The 23,781-nt window shown below is 37.2% G+C and overlaps 1 protein-coding gene across 1 annotated transcript in view; it reads right to left on the minus strand.

The window, feature by feature from the left end:
• Positions 1 to 23,781, minus strand: part of LOC139735510 (uncharacterized) — a 107,897-nt gene that overhangs the window by 44,383 nt on the left and 39,733 nt on the right. The window contains exons 2-3 of the mRNA XM_071646269.1: positions 11,932 to 12,157; positions 586 to 723 (exon numbers count right to left, since the gene is read on the minus strand). Coding sequence (XP_071502370.1) covers positions 586 to 723; positions 11,932 to 12,157 — 364 coding nt within the window. The remainder of the gene's footprint in view (positions 1 to 585; positions 724 to 11,931; positions 12,158 to 23,781) is intronic.

Here is a 23,781-nt window from a genome sequence, read left to right on the forward strand (position 1 = left end):
GACGGACGGACGGACGGACAACCCGAAAACATAATGCCTCCGGCACCACTTCGTGGCGGAGGCATAAAAACATTTGGTAAAACTAATTTCTAGTGCACTGTGGAAGAAAATTACTTTACAAAGATGAGCTCAGCAGTGCAGCTGCATCATAACATTGGCACTTATCAAACACTCTCCACCAGTGACCTCAGTGTCACACACAGATGACTACATCGCACTATGCATTTATACCAATCCATGGGAGATGTACAGATAAGTAATCGTACGACAGGTTTATGGTTCCAAATGACCTCATTCTGAAATAATGTTCAAAATTGTAATAACATGGTTTGAAAACAAAATAAAAGTATCATTATTATCATACTATTACTATTGTAATTACAGTTAACCAAAAAAAAAATCTTTTTAACTAATAGGCTGAATATAGCATTGGGATCATTATCGCAGAGTGATAATGGCAGTGTGTAAATATATATCTTACAAACACAAGATGGCACCATACAATGCAGTACCCTGGGGCATGGCGGTACTCTGGGGTACCACCTGGTGCATCATTTGATTCATTAGATAAACTTTACATCTCACCTGGCTTGCATCCCGATGGGTCCTAGGTCCAAGACCTCTTGAGTGTCTAGCCATGCCTGGAGACTAAGGGGGTCATCTAGCCACACCTCTGGGTTGATGGAAGGGGAATTAGCCCCATGGGGGGCATGCTCAGAACATCTAATATAACAAACATAAATAAAATGATTAGTCAACCAACATTTGATATCATAATGTGTAAGGCAACACAGCTGACACCACGTCATGCATTAACTAGATGTGGGTATTGCCTCATCCGAAACATCCCATTGGTATTATCAGTCACTGAATTTCATTAGAAATTGTTGTGTCTAAGTTATCAAATATTTAAGCTTTGTATGAAGATGCATGCTGAAGAGTAAAGCTGGGTGAACTGATGGTTAATTTGAATCGGGTTAGGAAGCTACCAATTGTCTCTTGTAAGGCCAAAGATAAAGTCAGAATAAGCTCACCATTATCTTCACTCATCAAATCATATAGGATCCTTTAAGAATTGCCTCCTCTATGAAAACAAGCCCCAAATCGTAATGCCACATGGGTAGAAGTAACATGAACAGGGTCACTTTGAGCACCATGTCAGCCAATTGTTTCATTCAGGTATCCCCTTGCACCCACTACAATACCCTTTCATGTATTGTTACTACTTAAAATGGTGGAAAAGGGATTCTCACGGGGCAGGTCAGTCCACTCAATCCTATTCTTGAGGCAGAATACTGTAAAACACGATATATTCGCGGCACAAAATTTTCGCGAATTGGAGCCGACGGCCTTTTTCGTCGCAAGAGATTTTCGCGAATTGCCTCTTGCGTTCAATGCATATAGTGTAGATAAGAAATTTCGTGTGCATTTTAATTTCGCGAATCTTGGCACTCGCGAAATTAAAATGCACACGAACATTTCTCGTTTTACAGTACCTCACACTTCAAACTGTCACTTTCAGTGCAGTAAGATGGGATAGGGAGGAAATGCAAGTATATATACCATTGACTTTGGTGGATACTGAAGCTTGTTGAAGGAAATGAAATTATAGACAACTGATTTCGGTGGATACTTGAAGCTTTTTTTTTTTTGTGGTATTGCTTGTTTTTGTGATAATGCACCCAATGGCACTTTCAAGAAAACAATAGAAAATTGAAAAAGTAAAAAAGAAAAATTGATCACACACTTTGCCCGATTTATATTGTTTTTCTTGCCCTTTCTAGACAAATTGTAGCAAAAAAAAAAAAAAGCTGCTGAAAACTGCTGAATATCCAATAGTGGAGAGCCAATGGAGTTCCTTTCTAAACAAGGTACTTCCTACTGCTGAATATATTAATGTTTTGAGGTGGGAGCAAATATAATTGTAAAACAAAAGCCATGATCACAATTCAGTGAATTTTATTTGTGCATATGTGATAAGGCTTTTGTATTGTTAATCCATAAAAGATACATATTGGAAATCATCTTGCCTTTATTACCTACTAGCTTAATAAAGTGTCTGCACGTTAAGAGAAATATTTGATAGGTCTACCAGAAGATCTGGTTTAAAAGAACATAAAACTGTCTTGAGCACACTTTAACCTCACAGAGAGCAATCAAGCCAAAAAGACTTGTCCTGGCTAGTAATAACAATAAATGGATCAATCCAGGTTACAGTCAAAGACTTTAAAAAAGAAATTAACAAAAGCAGCACAAAGAATGACAAATTACTGGAAATCACATGAAAGATACACCCATACTTTTGAATTCATTGCAAAATTTTTCTAATGATCCCTTGTGATGTATGTGGTGGACTTTCAGTCACATTGCAGTGTGCAGAATAGCTTTCCTGGCATTTTTTTTTTTTGCATATTAAGTAATGTTTCTATATTGATGTTGCATGCATTACGAGGTGCCTTTGAATACTACTTCATCATGAACATGTGTCAGTGATATGATGCACATGGAATCATTTTTTAATTTCATTGTTTTCTCACCCAAACCTGCATTAAAAGGTTTTCCATTTTCTGCTCATGAAAATGACGTCAAATCCCAATACTGTCATAAAACGTGTTCATGGAAGCAATGAAGCTCTTTCCATCTAGCCCCCTGTCATTACCCAGTTTCCTCTTTTCCAGCAGCTTGTCTGGAGTGACGTTGATGTTTTGGGGAATACGAGTTCTGACTCACACAAAAGCTACTCAAGTGGAGATCCTTTGTTACTGCCCAGTCTTTGATCCAGACTAGTTTTGAAATGAAGCCTTGCAGGTGAGTTCCAAGGTTAGGACCAGAGGAGATGGATCCCAATAAAAAAAGAAAAAGCTCTTATTGACCACATACAACATACTACTCCCTTACCAAAATATCAGAACACACTTGCTTGAGAATATGGTTTGATTTTCTATTCTCCCTCTCTATGGTTAAAGGGAAGATAAACCCCAAGAACAATGTGGATTGAGTGAAAGCAGCAACATTAGTAGAACATATCAGTGAAAGTTTGAGGAAAATCGGACAATCGATGCAAAAGTTATGGATTTCTAAAGTTTTGGTGTTGGAACCGCTGGAAGAGGAGACTACTAGAGGTTATGACGTATGAGTGGACAACAATGCCAAGAAAATATAAAGAAAATACTACAAAAATCCATTTTTCATGAAAATTACAAAGTCCATCAACTTGATATTGACATATGTTAAGGGTAGCAATTATTCCCCCTGCTTTCTGAAAGCGGTTGGTCCACTGCTCTTTCATGATTCTAGAAAAGTGAATTTTTGTTGAATTTCCTTTATATTTTCTTTGTATTGCTGTCCACTCATACGTCATATCCTCTAGTAGTCTCCTCATCAGCGGTTCCGACACCAAAACTTTAAAAATTCATAACTTTTGCATCGATTGTCCGATTTTCCTCAAACTTTCACTGATGTGTTCTACTAATGTTGCTGCTTTCACTAAATCCACATTGCTTTTTGGGTTTACCTTCCCTTTAAGCTGAGGAAAGCTTGATTATTCTAGGAAGCTGATTTTGCTATGACACACATTTTCCATAGACACCTGCCCAAGTATACTCGGGACTAGTCATTAACAAGTTAATAACATCAGGAACATTGTTTAGATGCAAATATCACCAAAATCAAACAATGTTGGTCCTATATTTGAATAGAAACATAAATTCTACACACTTCTTCTGTTTACTTTCAGAGTTACGGAGGACATGCAAATATTGGTAAAATAGTGGCTTTGGTGAAAAGTTTCAGTAGAATACAGTAGATATCGCAATGTAATGAGATTAATCTTAATTTTCTGTGTGGCAGTTAGAAATATATACCACTGGTTGATAACCAGAAAAGAAAAATTACTGTATTAATGTTTAAACTGTCAGCTAAATTATCATTTGTGTTGTTATGTAGTAAGATTTCTTCTTACTGTAACCCGTTGAGGACGGGCTGATTTTGCTACAACACGCATTTCCCACAGACACTTGCCCAAGAATACTCGGCACTCCTCCTCAACAGGTTAAATGATCATACAAGAAACCTTTAGGGCCCTTTGATATGATTTTAAAACTGTAAAGCCTGAATAATGGCTATGAATGTTATATTGCTCATTATCAAGGACCTAATTAATGATCATATGTATACCTTATGCATCATCATTAAACTGTTGTAAGCCTACCAGTAATCCTTACAAGGTTTACAATGTCAGGACTGCTTCTATCCTCACAGCTAACTTTTTTTATCTCATAGCAGTACAAATGTATTTCAGTATTACATCTATGGTAGCAAGGTGACAGAGAGTAAAATGGAAAATGTCCTTTCCCCTTGGCTTTTATAAAAGGACAGGGCATATATATAGTGGCTGTAAGCTTCCTAAATCTCAACTTTATGGATACAATTGTTGCCCTTTTGTCAAATTTTCTACATTTCAAACACTCTTCGTATAATATACAAGTCCAAGCTGAAAATGAGACCTCCTTCTAATGGGCACAACTGTTTTGACCATGACACAAGGTACTAACAGCAGTCATTGTGAAACAAAGTAGTCACATATTGTTGATTCAATATGATACCATATATCCAAAAGCTAGAGAAAACAACCCACAGAGACATGATGCTAAGTGTATGAGCATTTCAACATGATGAAACAAAGTATCTAAGAAGTAGGCAACTAAGGTAAATTGAACTAAAATAGTCTAGAAAAGTTAAATCAATAGTCACAGGTTTGCGCTTTATGGGTCCTGGTCTTCAGCCTAATGTAGACTAATGTATATCAAATAACTTTGCATCTCTCTCTTACAAGATGATTCCTACTACAGGTATATCATATAGAAGTATTGATAAAATTTAATCATGTTCTTTTCAGTCCCTAAACCCTTTAGACCCATTATGACCAATAGGGCCCTGCATTTTATACATCCAGATCCAGAACCAGATCCAGATCCAGATTCAGCCCCCTCCACTCCCCTCCCCTCTCTCCTGGGGCCCAACCAGACCATCAGTGACACTGTCATAAACAACTAACAATCACAGCCTTTAATAAAACTGTTACAGATTTAGGACATTAACACTCGCTAATAAGAGGCAGGAAATTACTTGCGGTTTGCCAATAGTTACATACATAGCAGTCTAATATCTTGTGGTTCATTCCTCTGAGGTCATTGACTTGCCTACTAAATACAAACATTTGAATCAGGGCTGCATATGAAATTTCAACCTGACGTGCTCATCACAAAAATTAAGTATTAAATGGTATAAAAACTATGAGTTTACGAATTATGATAGGGGCATAAATTGTTTCTTTTAAAAGTGTGTCACACAACAGCACCTGATTTGTAAGCTTCCAAATTTAGACAAATTTGCTCTTTGTCAATGCAATAGATTTTTGAACGATAAACATTTTTTTTCCCCACACATTATTGTTATCATCTTTCTTTTGCAAACTAAATGCTCCATTAGGTAGCATTCTATTGTAAATTCTCAAGAAACCCTCATTACCAAACTTATCAAAGGACCACTTACTTTTATGGCAAAACTAAGTTTAATTTCGAATTTGCATTCAACTGAATAACAAAGGCTAAAGTCATCTTGCTATGAAGAAAAAAAAATCAACATCATTCATTTCAAGATTAAACATCACTCACCTGTAAAGGGTATGTTTGATGAGTTTAGTAAACCACTATCAGAAATGAAATTTGGTGGGTTTTTTTTTTAAGGATATCAATTTATTAAGCAATGAAGGACACAATCCATCTTGAAGGTGATAAATCATCTGAAAATTTCACACCTTCTTGATGAGTAAAGCCCTCAAATCTCAACAGACCTATTAATCTGAAAGTGATGCATGCTTGTGGTTTACTTTGACCCATTTCAATTTGAAAAAGCATTCTTAGGTGCCTCAGTCTTGAAGAGAATAAACTGCAAGTCATCACATCCATTTGAACTGAAGGTTATTTGTCAGCCAACACTTATGCCATATGGATAGGAAAGATTACTCCAACCTTTGTCTAGTGAATGCATATAATGCTTTGAGAATAATGTACTTATCAAATTAGTTAATTAGTAACAGTTACTTACAATTAGTGAGATAAAAATATAGTAATTTCTTTAGAATTTCCTTTACCATACATATCAAGTTTCCTTTCGAGCAAAAGTCATGATGATAATTGTCATCACATACCAAGTAAACAAGTAATTCATTGGTTATTTCATCCACACATAAGTTAACACTCACTTCCACATATCTTGAATTTTTTTACAGAAGAAACAAAAAGCAAAAAAAAAAACATGTTTAAGAAAACTGTTCATGCACATTTTTGAACTGAATGCTTGTGTTTGTAGAAGTGCTTGATTATCTCAATAAATGTACATTAAATGAATCATTGAAGTGTATGTATACATTGACAAAGCACTCTGTGGAAGTAGTTCAAGAGGAAATGTACCTGCATATTAAGACTGAACTTTACTGACATTTAGTAAATTGCTTGGGAGAAGCATTACTTTATATATGGACTTGATCAGATAATGAAAGGAAAAAAGAAATTAAGGAATTATATGTCCACTTATAAGCAAATAACAAGATGAAAATAACAAAAATGCAGTACCCTACACAGTATGTTTGGCACATATAAAGCCCCTGCACGGCACATTATGAAATATATTGGAATACATTTATAGCTTTGTCTTAGCTTTGTGTCTTCTTCTTATTGTTCATTCTTCACTGAGTGGACTAACCAACATCTACCAGCAGGCTTTCTGACCTTGTGATGTCATGATGCAGCAAAATGTTCTAAAACTTATTTATTCACTTATCTATCTATCTATTTATCTATTTATTTATTCATTTGTTATTTATCTATCTATTTATCTATCTATCTATCTATCTATCTATTTATTTACTTATTTGTTATTTATCTATTAGTCTTGCTTTCACAGGGTTGCTCCATCAGTGAGTTGAACACTGTTGTTCGTGGAGGCCCTGCATATGGACAATACACACATGTATTCATAAACACCAAAGATTCCCAACAATCACAGACAAGCAAACTACAGCTGAGGTAAGTAGCTTATTTGTATGTGTCTATGAAACCAGGGAGGTGGGAGATTTAAAATATGCATACTCTTCACTAACAATGTGTGCAACTTTCATAATTTGTCATAAAATACAGCAAGTGTCTGATCGCAGATGCTGTGAATATCTCAAAGAACACAAAAATTAAATGTTGGGAAAAGCCCAAACTGAGCTTGACACGTTAAGTCTCTTTAAGAATGGCAATGACTACGAAGCTGAAGCATCTCACTGTGTTGAAAGATACTTGACACTCTCTGAACTTGGCAGGTTTCATGGAAGACTAAGTCACTGCATGCCATGGTTGCATGCTTGGTTACCTAGTGTCCTTGCTCTAGCAAAGATGAGGATGAGAACATCACCTGTGTGACAGTTGCCTAGCAACCTCACAATCCTGACTGAAACTGTACACTGAAGTTTGCTACCCATAGTTAAGCCAAAAAAAAAAAAAAAAAAAAAATATGTTGCAGTAAGCTGAATCAAGCTGAATTTCAGTGCTTTGCAATTGCATAAAATCAAATTTTACTGGCTGACTCTTGTAGTATCTTTAATTAACCCGGTAAGGTTTAACTGCCATTGTCATACAAATAATAATATTCCTGCTCACTTTCAGTTCTACTTTAATGGTTTCAAGTACAGTAATTAAAAATTTCTCTGTAAGAAATATGTGCTCTCACGTGACATTTGCAATCTCTATAGATACTGATTAGTGGTCATTTTCCATTCAATATCAAACATATGGATATTTCCAAGGATATGATTCTTCGAGCAATTTGATACTGATACTCAAGTAGATTCTTTTCAACTCACATTACTATGCTACAGTTTGTATAGCACATTAGCCTGCATCAACAAACAATATGTGAGAACAATATCAGATGGCTTTCTGTGATCTACTATCACAAAAACCCTGGATTGCAGTGTCAATATTGGGGTATTTTCGTACACCTCTGGATGTGATCCCAGACAAACTGTATTATCTAGGCTACTTCTTATCACATTTGTTTGCTCATTGCAGATATGCGGTGGCCTCTATAGCCTGTCTTTCAGTAGTGAATAGGCTACTAGGCTGATGCAGAAGAATGAAGTGTATCAAACTAAACAAAAACAGATCGGTGTTCAAAGCACTGCAGTAACTTTAAACATTAATCCATACACTATCTACCCATGAGACTTCTAGCTATTGATTTCCATGCAGCACTTCTTCTTAAAGATGTAACAGTTCATCATTCATACTAGTTTTGTACACTCTGTAAACCAATGCAATCTCAGCATAATGAGAACAGGACTAACTAGATTGAATAACATGTCATATCCTGCATGAATTAAAATCATAGCATAACTAGATTTGTATTGCATACTTCCATGCCTAAGAGAGGCTACTTAGAAGCTAGCACTAATCTACTGAGTAAGACCATCACCTCACAACACATGCCTACTGTCAACTCTGCATTTATGCTCATAATGAATTCATTTCCACAAATTGATTTCATTGAGATCAATAAATAATTCTTTTGAATATTGGGAGGGGATTTTGATAGTACAAACTCTGGAAATTCTTGCAGTGTTAGAACTACAAGAGATCTCATGCTTTCACACTAACCCAAGTATCACATTTCATCTTCCAAGCACTCTTGAAAATTATACAACAGCTATTTAGAATGTAGCTATCCGATTGGTCGATTGCCCATCACGTGACATTTAGTGAAAAGTTCCATCGCACGCTCTGGCTGTCAGCCGTGCAATTTTGTTTGAGCAAAAATGGATAGCGCATGGCTGACGTCACCCATTTCCATTGACTCCCGTGTTAAACTCAAGATTGACTCGAAGTTTTTGTTCCATCGCATGGCTCTGATGTCACAATAAACAAACATTCGCCGTGCGCACTCAACAATTACAAGCGCGCTAACAAGCGCGTACTTTTGTCACTCATTTCTGTAAACAACTGCGACTGAGCGGCTACTCATTCATCTTTCATGGAAAATGGTTGCCATTTCTGTGCTAAATTCAAGAATCTGTGAGTACCAAATCTGTTGATGTTCGAGGTGTTGTATAAAACAAATAGTGTATGGTTAGTATTTGTATAATATTACCTTAACCCATTGAGGACGAGTCCCGAGTAGATCAGGCAAGTGTCTATGGGATATGCATGTTGTAGCAAAATCAGCCCGTCCTCAGCGGGTTAAAACATAGCAAACTTGGTCTTGAGGACTTTGAGGGCATCAGTGTCCATTTATCACAATACTACTCATCAAATTTGTGAAAATAATAGATGAATAAATCAATATATATATATATATATACATATATATATATATATATATATATGCATTTTAAAAATGAAGATCAAAATGTAAAAATTGGCTCCTAATTATCCAAGTCCAAATGGGAGCTTCTCTGGATGTACCATTAATACCCTTGAAAGTACATTCGCTAATGTGTTCACTCAAGAGTATTTGTGGTTTCAAAGAATTTTCTTTTATATATATACAGTCAACCTCGCATACCTCGAATTAGTCAGGACTGAAGAAAATGGTTTGACGTACGCGAACTTCGAGGTCCGCGTACATCGAATTTTCTTCGACTTATCCGACGTTTATCGATGTTCAACATGGTATCTGCTATAGTACCTACCAATTGTTTGCATGCTTGTCGATTGGAATTGAATCGACTTTAATATGACTGAATTGAATGGATATCGATGTTCTTCTTTCAACACTATTTTCTGGTGGACAATGAAATCACCTATCACCATAAAAACAAAAAGAAAATACCGTTGGTATGTAATAGAGTGCAAGACGGGGTTGCAGAATATGCGTGCTGAATGTACATTGCGTGTGGATGACTGTGGTGTGTCTACAGAATACCATGTATGCATTTGCGTACGTAATACTCGTACACGTCATGTGGAGAAACCCCTCGAAACACAAATTAAATTTACCAAGCAGACAGTTACACAAGAATCACACGAATCACATTCTTAGCTTTGCAAACTTTTAATATTTCGCACGACTATTGGTGTACATGTAGCTCACCAAGAACATCTAGAGCTACAGGGAGCGACGGCAATGTCGCACCGCTAGGCACCGGTCTTCTGTGTGTCTACCAGCAGCACTCACAGTCAGCGAGCAGTGCCTAGCTAGCTATGCTGTTTTGACGAGATGAACACGTGGTTATATATGGATGAGAAATTAGCGCAATAAACATTGTGTAGAGAACGGCAACGTGCACGTGGCGAACATCATACAGTGTATGTGTATGCGTGCACAGATGCGTGATTGGGAGAATAACGGTCGTGTAGAGGGTGACTCATGGCCGACAGTACAAAGCAAATTCAAACAAAACCAGATGTATTAACATGTGATAATACAGCCGCAATCAGTAATAAGTGCAGCACACGAAGGATGGGCTACTTGGTTGCAAAAAAACAGTATTGAGTAATATCGCAAGATCAGATGCAGGCTACGGCTTCTGAGTACAGTGCTATTACTGTAATCATAAACATTTACCAAAGAGGATTGTTCACATAAAAAGAAAGAGAAACAATCTTAGGGGGCCTATAGGATTGTGCTAGAAAAGAAAAACTTTAAATTACCGAAAACTCAAATAAGATTCAAGTCAAAACAGGGGTAAAGTAAATGATGATTTTTTTTTTGTCTGAAAATCGTAAAGTGTATCATTCCGTAACATCTAAATTTATCAGAATAAACTGTTGTCAAATCATATCTATTCTTTATATACTAGGCCTATACTTCAAGATCATAAACCACACTATTTTCATAATTGCATTGCTGGAAAAAAAAAAAAGTATTCAGTGCTTGTGTTCTCGGGGGAGAATTAATGAAACCAGGGAGGTGGGAAGAGCCCACCTCCCTGATGAAACAAACTTCGTGAAAGGAAAAAAGTTACAAAAGCACTATGCAGGAGATTGATGTTTGGACAGTGGACCATGATTAATGCCAAAGATATAACTGTCAACTCCTAAGCAGGTGCGCCACGATGGTTAAGAAATCTACGCGCATGGCATGACTATCACGATCACAAATCAGAACACAGTGGTTAAAGAAAAGAAGATGCTGGGGCAGAGCGTAGTGCTATCGTAAGCACTCCATTGGCATGGGTGCTATGTGCATACCGTGTACGTGTGTAGGTAGGTGTTGGGGATTTTTCTTGTCAGCTGTGTATCAGGTATTTCTTTGGGCGCACGATTGTTCTGGTCTCAGAATATTTACAATTGAGTGTGAAAAGATTTGTGACATGTCTTCACTGTTCACGCACGCTTAATCGGAAATGCTGAGTGATGTTTGCAATTTCGATTTGAGCAACATGCTGGGAAAAACAATAAGTTAATTAAGATCGGGACATTAGATTTCCCTTCGAGGTAACCGAACTTCGAGTTAGTTTTTTCGAGCTACGCGAGTTTTAATACACGGAAACTCCATAGGAACAATCGGGACTTTCATTTTGCTCCCGAGGTAAGTGATATTCAGCTAATCCAACTCCTGAGGTAAGCGAGGTTGACTGTATATATTTCTTTTTAATTTGGTAGTCATGGGGGGGGGGGGATCCCCAGGGGGATGCAGCATGGTACCCATTCTTATAAACAAATATTTCATCACCCTAGTGACAATGCCTGCCAAATTCAGGGACAAATTTTACCAAAGTTCAAGCATACAAGTGGAATTGACATTGGTATGTATCCCCTCTAAAACTGTACCAAATATGTTGTATCTTCTTAGTATTTAATAGTCAAGAAAAACTGCTCATTGCAAGTAAAATGCCAGGGTTACCTATGGCTAATAACAATTAATACATCAGTCTGCAATACTTACGCAGCATCCATACATCCACTAATTGGAGAGAGTGCTTGAGTGGTACTGATGACTTTCTCTTGATCTGTTGCTATGGAGACATTGGCATATCCCATGACTTCTTCTATAAGAATCTTGAGAACATTGTTGGTGAAAGCCTGTGATGGCCGCCATGATGTTGTGCTGCCCCCCAGCACTATTTGATGCACAGTTCCATCCACCACAAAATACTTCTTGGATTCAAAATCTGTAGATGAAAAGGCAATGAAACATGATTTACATATTCTATCTAATTCTCTGATTGCAAACACTGCTGCATTTTGTCGCACGTCATCAGCCTCCTACATTCTAATAAACAGCAATGTCACATATTTGCTAACCACATGACACTATCAAAATTCAATGGCCGTCTTTTCAACATATTAAAAAAATTGCAATTATACAGAGGGAACTATGGAGGAACTACAAAATATTATTACTACTTAGGAAAGGAGTGCAGTTTTAGAAATTCTTGAAATTTAGAGACGTGACAGATTCAATTCAGGCAGGAAAGTTGCTGTGTTTAACATTTGATCATGAGCTTTCTGGTCGATACAACCTGATTTTATTACAAGAACAACTGGAGCAGTCTCAGTAAATTGAGATGATGGTGTGAATCAAGTCACAGCATGCTAGACCCACAGGGCCTACAGGAACTGGGTTTCTGTACTACAGACCTAGATATCATGATGATGGATTCTCTTTACATTGGGGGTTAGCTATCCATCTTTTGTTTTTCCTGCACCATGCACTTCATGTTTGCCTGTTGGTGAGGAGTTACCAGCATCAGACAGACTGTCATGCCATAGGGAACATGATGTCATAATTGACAGTATACTAAAGCCACAACACAAAAATTCTGAAAACAATGGAGTGCACATGAGTTTTATGTACTTTAGTATCCACAGGAGACTTCTGACTTCAACCATGTCGGGATCTTATTACTCAGATCAGATGTGCTTCTTTTTGCTTCTCTGAGTTCTTTAACTTTTAACAATAAATAGAGTTATCGATGCAAACAGCCCGACATTCACTTAGATATGTATGCGGGAATACCTTCATGAATTTTAAGTTCAAGTATAATCATGGGAATTCATGCATTCAGTCATGTTTATCATACAATATGAAATGATACTAGTCCACAGTATATCAAGGAATAAGTTACCCCATGTGTTCCCACTTTTGATCACAGATCCAATCACTTAATCTTACTTCTTAAAATTAATACTAAGTTTTATGGTTATAGGTGCTTTTAAGTTGCTGTCCCAAGATAATGGAATTCAATACCACAGCATATTTATCAGTCTGCCACACTGTCTTCATTCAAATCCTCACTGAAGAGTTAATTCATTTGTACATTAAGCATTTCTCTTCAGGGGTCCATTTCATAAAGTCATCACATAAAAGTCTTTACATAAATCTCAGAATGGCCAAAGTTGTTCATTATGAAGCTATGAGAGACTTTCAAATCCATTACATGAAGTCTCTCATAAGTGTGTCTTATGAGCAAACAGTCTCTCATAGGACTTTCATGAAACGGACCACAGGTATATTAATTCATACAGGTTTATGTTGTGTGTTGTATGTCTAACATTTACCTCTATTGTCACCTTGAATGTAATTTGTCACTTTAATACTTCTTTGTGTGTGTGTGTGTGTGTGTGTTTGGTGTTTGTGCAAAATAGATGATTGTAAAGCTTGTATAGGAAGCATTAATTTGTTATAACATGTTATACAAGCTGAACTATTATCATTACGATATAAAAAAACATAGAAAGTGTGATATAAGAATATCATATGCCCGAATTCAAGGATTAATCAATATTTGCCAAAGTTTTAAATTTTCCTTAAGTTACAAACCATACAAATGATGACAAACATTTCATGCATTCATTGGACTGACTTGTCGATAACTTGGTAACTGTCTAAACCATTTTCCATATACTCATCCCACTGAAGAGGGAATACTCAAGAAGATGACTCATGAAACTTGTAACACGCAGGGATGATCGTTGTGAGAGGGATGGGATAGCTGACCTAAATCTCCCAATAGATGAGAACAAATAGTGTACCATCCATATGAATCTTTCATCCAAAATGTAGCCTTCTTGTGTGGATAGTACAAAACATGATGCAACACATCTTGGAAGTTTCAATAATTGCTACCATATTGCTTCTGGCTAGCCAAGAGTGTTATTCAGCTGAAAGCTTAATGAGGCACAGTAATAGGAATACCAATATTAAAAATATGAGTTGATGTCATCTCAGATAATTTGCTTATAGGTGAAAATTGTGACAATTATTTTGAACTTCTGTAACTTTGTTTTTTCATGTCTGATTTTGAGAAAACTTAAAGCATTCTGTTGGCATAACTGAACAATCTATTAAAGTCAACTTGATCATAAAGTGGAATTGTACTCTAAATATCTGTCCACATGATGAATCCAGCTTTTTTCCTTTCAGCAACAAAAAAACAGGAATGTTAAGTCTACAGACAAGAATTATTTCTTTACGCCCTTTCTTGCCCGTACTGTCAGATGTGCATTCACACATCAAATAAAATATTTCCACATTTTCAGAGAAAATCCACATGAAAGCCATCTCACAGTTGATTTCTTCTTTTATTCATACTCAGCTTCTAGTATGAGTGAGATAAGTATTTCAGATGGAGGAGTTGATGTGAGATAGGTATTTCAGGTGGAAGTGCAGTCTACAGTGCAAACTAAGCTCTGGTCAAAGGGGAAAGAACACAGTACCCTCAATAAGGACACACCTATAAGCCTGGCTTTTCACAATGTCCTGTTGGGTGTAATCCAATGATGTGCTCTCAAATTGGCAATGATGAGTCACATTTCCTCTGTTCTCCTGACTGGACATGTAGGGACAATCACTACAATGTCACAGAGCAGTGGAATTGATGACAAACTCTTCATGGTCACAGTAACCAGTAATAAAAGAAAATGCAGCCATCATCATTCAGCACAGTATTGTGTCCAATGATATCTATGTCATATTTCACACATGTTTTGTGGACCCGTTCCGTACGAGAACCTGGTGGCCTGTGTATTAAGACTATGGGGATTTCAGAATTCAGTATGGAATGGGTTAAACTCTATTTATAGGGACAACTGATTTCTTTAGAGAGAATGGAGACAAAATACCAGATTACAAAAAATTTAGATCTGATTTCTTGTTTCTTTATTTCATTTTAATTTCAGTTACTTTGAATAAAATCTATAGCCTCAAAATTTATTCTCATTCTGTATAACTGAACATAAACTATTGTTCTTAAACATATTGCAGCAATATGTACCAGATATAACTCCAACAGTTTGTTGGTAGTCTCTAAGATCTATGATTACTTCAGAGCATTTTTAAGAAAATTCATATAATGTACATCTGCAACATGAAAATTAATAGTCCACAATTGTCTTTATTATGTCACCTTTTGCAGCAAAAGAAATGAAAATGAAATGAAATAAGCAAAAGTTTCATGTTGAGGGTCAGTCTAAATTGACATACAGTCAAAAATCAGATACAGGTAATAGTACATCATTTTCACACACTCAAATGGAATCTTCTCTCTAAACTAACCACTCTGAATGGCTTGGATCTTATTCTGCAGCTTGTAGGTGACAAAGAGTTATTTTGGGAATTTCTACCCAATTAAAGTGAGTTTTGGGGTCAAACATAGTGGTAGTCAGAGTAGAGAGAGATATGGAAAGGCTGAAGACTTTTTGTGAGTCATGACAGGTAAGAAAGGACTGCAGTGCAGACAGATGGTAAGAATTGTGCAGTGTCTCACCATCTAAATCAGGATGACTCTGCTTAAATTTCATGGATAAATCATCTTTAATCAAGCAATCACCAACTCAATACATTTTTTAGCAAACAATACAATGTTGAAATATGTTAATTTGTACTATGTGCTGCTTTTCATTGAAGATAAGAGAAGAGTGGAAGTTTGCTTTTATAGTGTAAGATGTGCCTAAACATTTATATGTCACCAAAAACACCATGCTTCATGGAACAAATAAAGACAAGTTTGGTGGCTAATAGGTTAGGGAGAATGATATATCCCTGCAGGGCGGTGGCTAGGTTAGGGTGGTATACCCCTACATGGCTGGTGGCTAGGTTAGGGAGAATGGTACATCCCTGCAGGGCTGGTGGCTAGGTTCGGGCGGTATACCCCTACATGGCTGGTGGCTAGGATAGGATGGTATACCCCTACATGGCTGGGTAATCGAATGTGTGGGTAATCGAATGTGTGGGTAATCGAATGTGTGTACGAACGTGTTGTCCTTGTCATATTTTCCCGGTACACGTGGTTCAGTGAGCAGTGTCCGGGCACTAGCATTGGTATTCTATATTTTTTTCCCAACCGGTGTATCTCAAAATAATTACATGTATATTATTATAGAATAGTATATAATTTACTCATTATTTATCTAGCGATCCACATCCGACAAGCTTTGCTTTTTAGTGGATCACTATTTTCCATAATCGAATTTATTTTCCGCTCGCCCACGAAGAATTTATACAGTGTTTTTTCCTAAATATTGTACATGTTATATGTTGTTCTATAATTTGTCTTGTGAATCTTTTGCAAACGTTTGAACCTTATTTCATCACATGTATACTTTGTACTATGTTTTTTGATTTTCGATGATTGGAAATAAACTATGATTGAATTGAATGGCTGGTGGCTAGGATAGGATGGTATACCCCTACCATGGCTGGTGGCTAGGATAGGGTGGGTGGTACAGCCCTGCAGGGCTGGTGACTAGGTTAGGGTGGTATGCCCCTACATGGCTGGTGGCTAGGATAGGGAGAATGGTACATCCCTACAGGGCTGGTGGCTAGGTTAGGGTGGATAGTACATCCTTGCAGGGCTGGTGGCTAGGTTAGGGAGAATGGTACATCCATGCAGGGCTGGTGACTAGGTTAGGGTGGTATACCCCTACATGGCTGATGGCTAGGATAGGATGGTATACCCCTACATGGCTGGTGGCTAGGATAGGATGGTATACCCCTACATGGCTGGTGGCTAGGATAGGATGGTATACCCCTACCATGGCTGGTGGCTAGGATAGGGTGGGTGGTACAGCCCTGCAGGGCTGGTGGCTAGGTTAGGGAGAATATGGTACATCCCTGCAGGGTGGTGGCTAGGTTAGGGTGGTATACCCCTGCATGGCTGGTGGTTAAATTAGGGTGGATGGTACAGCCCTGCAGGCCTGGTGACTAGGTTAGGGAGAATATGGTACATCCCTGCAGGGTGGTGGCTAGGTTAGGGTGGTATACCCCTGCATGGCTGGTGGTTAAATTAGGGTGGATGGTACAGCCCTGCAGGCCTGGTGACTAGGTTGGTGGTATACCCCTGCATGGCTGGTGGTTAAATTAGGGTGGATGGTACAGGTACATCCCTGCAGGGCTGGTGGATAGGTTAGGGTGGATAGTACATCCTTGCAGGGCTGGTGGCTAGGTTAGGGAGAATGGTATATCCCTGCCGGGCTGGTGACTAGGTTAGGGTGGTATACCCCTGCATGGCTGGTGGCTAGGTTAGAGTGGATAGCACATCACTTTCAGGTGGTGGCTAGGTTAGGGCAGATGGTACATCCCTGCAGGGCTGGTGGCTAGGTAAAGGAGAATGGTACATCCCTGCAGGGCGGTGACTAGGTTAGTATAGGGAGAATGGTATATCCCTGCCAGGCTGGTGACTAGGTTAGGGAAAATGGTATATCCCTGCCAGGCTGGTGACTAGGTTAGGGAAAATGGTTATCCCTGCCAGGCTGGTGACTAGGTTCGGGTGGATGGTACATCCCTGTTGGGCTGGTGGTGTATGTTAGGGTGGATGGGACATCCCTTTGAGCTACTAAATGTTTAATCAGATAATGAATATACGGCTACTTGGATACAGCAATTTCTCATCATTTTTTGCTGAGAAGCTAAGAGTAGACAAAATGAGGGCAACAGATCAGTCAGTGGGCACCTACACATACTTCATGTGCAACATGAAGAACTGCCAAGTGCAATATAGAAAGCTGTTTAATTTTTCTTTCCAACACTTTTGTAATGACAGCAGCATACATCACAAGTGCTTCGGATAGAGTGTAGCTTAATCAATCATAATAAACTATCCATTTTTGCTCACTTTTTCAAACAATTTAAACATCCCTGTACTTGGAGTAGATTGACACATGCAGCACTAAAGGACAGTAAGAAGTACAATGAAGATTGATGCAGTAGTGTCATTTAAATGTCTGTGCACCACTTTTTGTAGATCAACTTAACTAGAATTGGCATTATGTAAAGCATCAGGATATGTGTATCATAATTATTGAAGCTAAGACGCCTGTCAGTTTTGTTTTGTTTTGTTTTTCTCAAATAGCAGCAACTCTCTGTTCATGAATGTATTGTCTTTTGTCATATGCTATGTGACACAGGAGTAAAACACACACTCACACATACACAATATCCATCATATATACTGTACATCAAATTAGCATCATCAATATCAGAAACAGTGTTGGGTGATTGAATGTTAGAACCATCTAAAGAAAAATTGACACAAAGTTTTACAATCACACACACACACACACACACACACACACACACACACACAAATAGACTGGTGTCTTGATTTACAAATCTAGAAGTCAGACAGCATCTTTACAGGTCTAAATTTTGGTTATGACATTTTGTGCCCTTGTATTACATTAAACATTATGTTCAGGTTCTTCAGGAAACAGTTAAAATGTTAAGATTAACAGTATGGAAGTTATATGCTAATCCAATCAAATAAGACTCGGATCAAACATCACTGTCTATTACCAGTAATTTAGTCTTGAATAGGGATAACTTCAGAGCTTATATACTTCCAACACCATAGAAAATGATGTCATGGAGAATTTCTAAAGCAACACAGATATTGGTTTTAGTCATGTTATTCCTGTGTCAGTTATTCCTTCCTTAACCTGCAGAAAATTGTCTCATTCAGCAAGTTAGTTAGATCTGAGCATCCCCTCTCTTCTCAGCTCTCTGTGTCTAACCCCCAGGAGAAGTATTCCAGTTGTGATTTCCTGTCAATGCACAGCTTGATTTCATTCTGTTCCTGATGAGGCCAGCCATCATGGGCCAACAAGTGAGTATCTCTATCGCTATCCTCGTTTAGACATCCACTCAGCCATTGTCAGAAGAGATTCCCCACTGAATCATGGCAGCCTTGGTGACAGAGATGTTCAGAGCAAGTCATTGTCATCAATATAAATTTAGATAGATGAGAAAATGGCACTTTAGAGAGAGGAAGAAAGTATCTAGAAATGGATAAATTATATTGGTAGACGCTGAACAGTACATAATCAACCAAACATACATGTGTACTTCCAATTTCATTTCTCCACTCAATTAATGCTTCAGTATCATGTCTTTTTTTACTTTTCAAACTAGCATACAAAATTCATGAACAATACCTTCCTATCAAAGAATTTGAACTAGTTCCATTCTTGCAAATGCAATAGGAATACACATTATACTACCATCATTCAAACCCAGTGGAGCCATAGTATCATCATTCTTTTCTTTTCCATTTTGAGGTTGGTTACCTTGACTAACAAATGACAAAAAAAAACTCTCCTGTCTTAAAAGAAGTGTAGGCGAATACTTCCAAAGATAGAAGGAGAAATGGTACAGTCTTGAAAGAAAAGCTTGAGGGGTCAATAAACTGGAGGTGCCATAATGAGTTTGCAATTTGGAGTTTGGTTGGCTTGCATCCTTCAATCTCCAATGGAGGCATGAAGACCTGTCAGCATTATCAGCCGGCCACCAACTCTCAAGATAGATGACATTTCACCAGCAAGTTCTTGCACATGTGGTTCCCTGGCCTGTTCTTGAGAATAGTGACATTTTATTTTCAAATGGGAAGCAGACTGTGACATTTGATGATTTCTTGCAAGTTTTGCCTCTGAACACACTTTAGTCTTGGCAAGAAGACAGTGTCAACTCAATTGCCTACTCAGTCCCTGTCACTATCTCACCAGGGGACGGCTAATCCAACATCCTCTGACCCTGACAGCTGACCAAATCATCTCAATCACAACTACATGCCAACTGGGTATTGTGTCCATAGGAAGCACATGTGTGAGTGCACAGAAGCCATATTGTCTAGCAACCATGTTATTCCACTCAATGACATCAATTTCTACCATGTATTATAATAAAAAGCTACAAGTCTTCATTGCTGAAAGATATCCACTGATAAATGAAATGTAATACCCCTTTCATAAACTCATCCTCCAATTATCCGCATAAGAATAATGCGGACAATTCAATAAAAAATGCGTTCACAAACTCTGAAAATTATCCGTATTATTTTTACGAGCACCCGTCCTGAAAAAGGCGGATAATCGTCATGGTGACTGCACACGTCCCTCCTGCAGGAAAGACAGGTGACGTTTGACCGCACCCCGGCAATTATCTGCATTATTTGGGTTTGCGTTCATAAACTCCAAATCTGGTCCCGATGCTGCTATTATGCGGATAATAGAAGGGTCGAAATAAAGCGCATTATTCTTTCCCCGCTCCGATTTTACGACCAAATGTTGCGGATATTATCCGCATATTATCCGCATTATTGAGTTTATGAAAGGGGTATAAGAGAAATGATGAAGCCTTAGTTAGTGTTACTTGATGTTAGTGACTGCAGAAATGCCAGTAAAGGCTATCTGTTCAACAGTTATGAATTTGTTCATCAAATCTATGTGGTGTCATTGCTAGAGACACCAGTTTGTGATATCAAAATAGTGCAACACTATAAAGAAAATATAAAGAAAATTCAATAAGATTTCATATCTTATGACAAGTACAAACTCTTTCCACTTGTTGCTGAAATATGTAAAGGGTAATGTCAAGTCAAGTGTTTTTTCACTACAATAGATAAAAATAGAATATGTAGAATTCTCTATAATTTTCGTTATAGTATTCAACTACTATGATGTCACAAACTGCTGCATTCTTCCTATCCACTTAACTCGCTGAGGACTAGCTTATTTTGTTGTAAGATGCATTTCCCCTAGACATTCACCTGCCCAAGTATACTCATGACTATACTCAAGCTTCACCAAGGTGTTCTACTAATGCACATATTTGTTTGTGCTAAATCCTCCTTTAAATGAGGTATTCCATCTTATTGCAAATTATTTACTTATTACTTACTGATCGTAAACAGTTAATGTGTGTTAATGGCACAAACTCTATTGTTTTGCCTTTAATGAGTGGGGTGCCTCCAGGCAGCATTTTGGGTCCTCTTCTTTATTTCTTTGATTATATGCATCAAATGGTATTGTACATACATCCAAACTTTTACAATTCATTCTGTATGCAGATGATACAAATATATTGTTCTCACATAAAGATGTAAATATTTTATATTGTACCAAGGAGGTACTAGGCAACCTCCTTGATAGTACTGTCAACGCTGAATTGATGTACATTATTTTGTGACTGACTTTGAGCCAATAAGCTACTAGTATTAACCTGTTGAGGACAGACTGATTTTGCTACAACATGCATCTCCCATAGACACCTGCCTTAGTATACTGAGGACTCGTCCTCAATGGGTTAACAGAAGTTTTCAACAAGGGCTTTCACTGATTTGCATTCAGAAATTAAGATAGACAACTGAATTATTGATGGTCAATTGTATTAATTATTTAGGAGTTTTATAAATGATAGTTTGATTTAGACTAAACATGTAAATAGCATTTATGGGAAGATTAGTATGTCTATTGGTATGATCAGTAAGCTCCGCTCAATACTGCCATTGAATACTCTTTTTATAATATGTGACCCTGCACCTCAAAACAAACAAAAAGTCGCCGGACATGAATTTTTAGTTAAGACCATATTCTGAAAGAGCAGACTTTAAGCTTTAAAATGATGTATAACTCAAATCAAATGGACTCTCCTAACCTATCTAAATATTGGAAAGAAAGCACAAACTCAGGAAAAGTGTGAACTGAGAAAAGAGGCTCTGAAGTACAGTGTCTATTCAAGTACGCTTAATCTTTACCAAACCGTGCTGGCTGTGCGATGAATGGGACAAAAAACAGGAAGTAAACCACCAGAGTAACAACAATGAAGGGATTATCAAATTAAACTGAAATTAAGCATGCCTCATTAACACATTCTGTCCATAATTAATGCCAACTGTCAAAGCAGTAGCACTATCCTTTCAAAAGTTATTAGAGTTGAAAGTGAAGAGTGTGGACAAGGTTTTTCAGAAATGAAAAAGGGAATCTAAAGACACACCTAATCACACTATTCTACCAAAAATGTCGAGATAAACTGCTAAAAAAAACACACTTTCCTGCTCGTTTTATGATACCAAATTTTAGCATAATGTAAAAGAAGACCCGCTCCTTCAGAAAATATGAAAAAGGCAAGTTCGGCTAGGTTGACCCATTTCACTTATTTTCAGTCCCCACGCAAAATCAGTGTGTGCGACTTTATGTTCGTTTTGAGGTGCACGGTCACATATGTAATGCCTTTATCTTGTCTCATCTTCATTATTGTAGTCTTGTATGGTCTGGAACCAGCTTAACTAATTTGTGTCATTTGTTTTACAGAAAAAGGCAATTCAAATTTGTTCAAATGGCAATCATTTTGACCACACTGTTTCATTTTTTAATTGAATACCCACACACTGTTTGATAGTGTCTCAGTTAAACTTGGTCTTTTTATGTATTTACATATTATATATATTTGAACGTAACTTTTCCTGATATTTTCTATGTTATGATTGAAACTCAAACTAAGGATTATACTGCATTGCCATTTTGTTGGCTGAGTATAAAACAAAAGAATTCTATTTTATAAAAAAAGTGCTAAGTTCTGGAATGATTTAGACTCACTTTTTAAGAATGTAGGCCTATTCACTCAAATTGCTTTTAAGTCTAGATCTTTTAATCTTTAATATCTATAAATATCTTTGATATTTTAAGTACCTACTAAATTACACCAAATGTATCTGTCCATCTTTGTTTTGTTCTGTCTGTTTTGTTCTGTTTGCTTAATGCACAGTAGCATATGTTTCATATTTCAGTTTATTTGTGTATGTAATCTGTAACTGTCATTAAGTACTCTAAATCTAACTCTGAATCTGTATATGTATATCTTCATGTATTCATCTCTACAAAGGGGATCTCATTTGGCTCAAGCCTTTGGCTTTCTCTGGGAACTCCCCGACACATTTTACACAGTACATATTGCTGTTTTTATGATTATCAGTAAAATGAATGGAATTCAATGTGAAATGAATTGAATATTTGTATCTTTTTTATAAATTTACAAAGTCCTCTAAATGAGCTGAATATCATAAACATCTCCTTGAAAATAACAAAACAAAAAGGACAACACTTGCTATTAAATATATTGTTGTTGTTTTCCTGTGTATCCATTAAGGTACTAGTATCATCTGCTGCAGTGAATGTGTTGTCAATCCTGTTCCTAAAAACTTAAATCTGTTTGAAAAGTTTTCTTGCAGAAAATAAAGATCTCATAGCAAAATCAAGGCCCAAGGAAAGGCTGTAAACTGTCACCATCTTGAGTTGATTTGCAAGATATCCTGTTTTCTGCCAAACATTTGTTGTCTGATTTCTAGGTCATGATCAATGTCTGCATGGTCCTTACCCTGATTCATCACTTCCTCCAATTCATTGTCCTGACAATATATCAGCTTTGAAATCACCAGACAAGGAAAGAATCAGCTATTTAGAAAAGTACTCCTAATGTGGAAAGTACCAATATATTTTCTCTTCCTTTTTACTTTAAGAATCT

Source organism: Diadema antillarum, unplaced genomic scaffold (assembly GCF_040938485.1).
Source record: "Diadema antillarum isolate AM-2024a unplaced genomic scaffold, OU_Dant_1.0 scf00000028, whole genome shotgun sequence".
Classification (NCBI taxonomy): Eukaryota; Metazoa; Echinodermata; class Echinoidea; order Diadematoida; family Diadematidae; genus Diadema; species Diadema antillarum.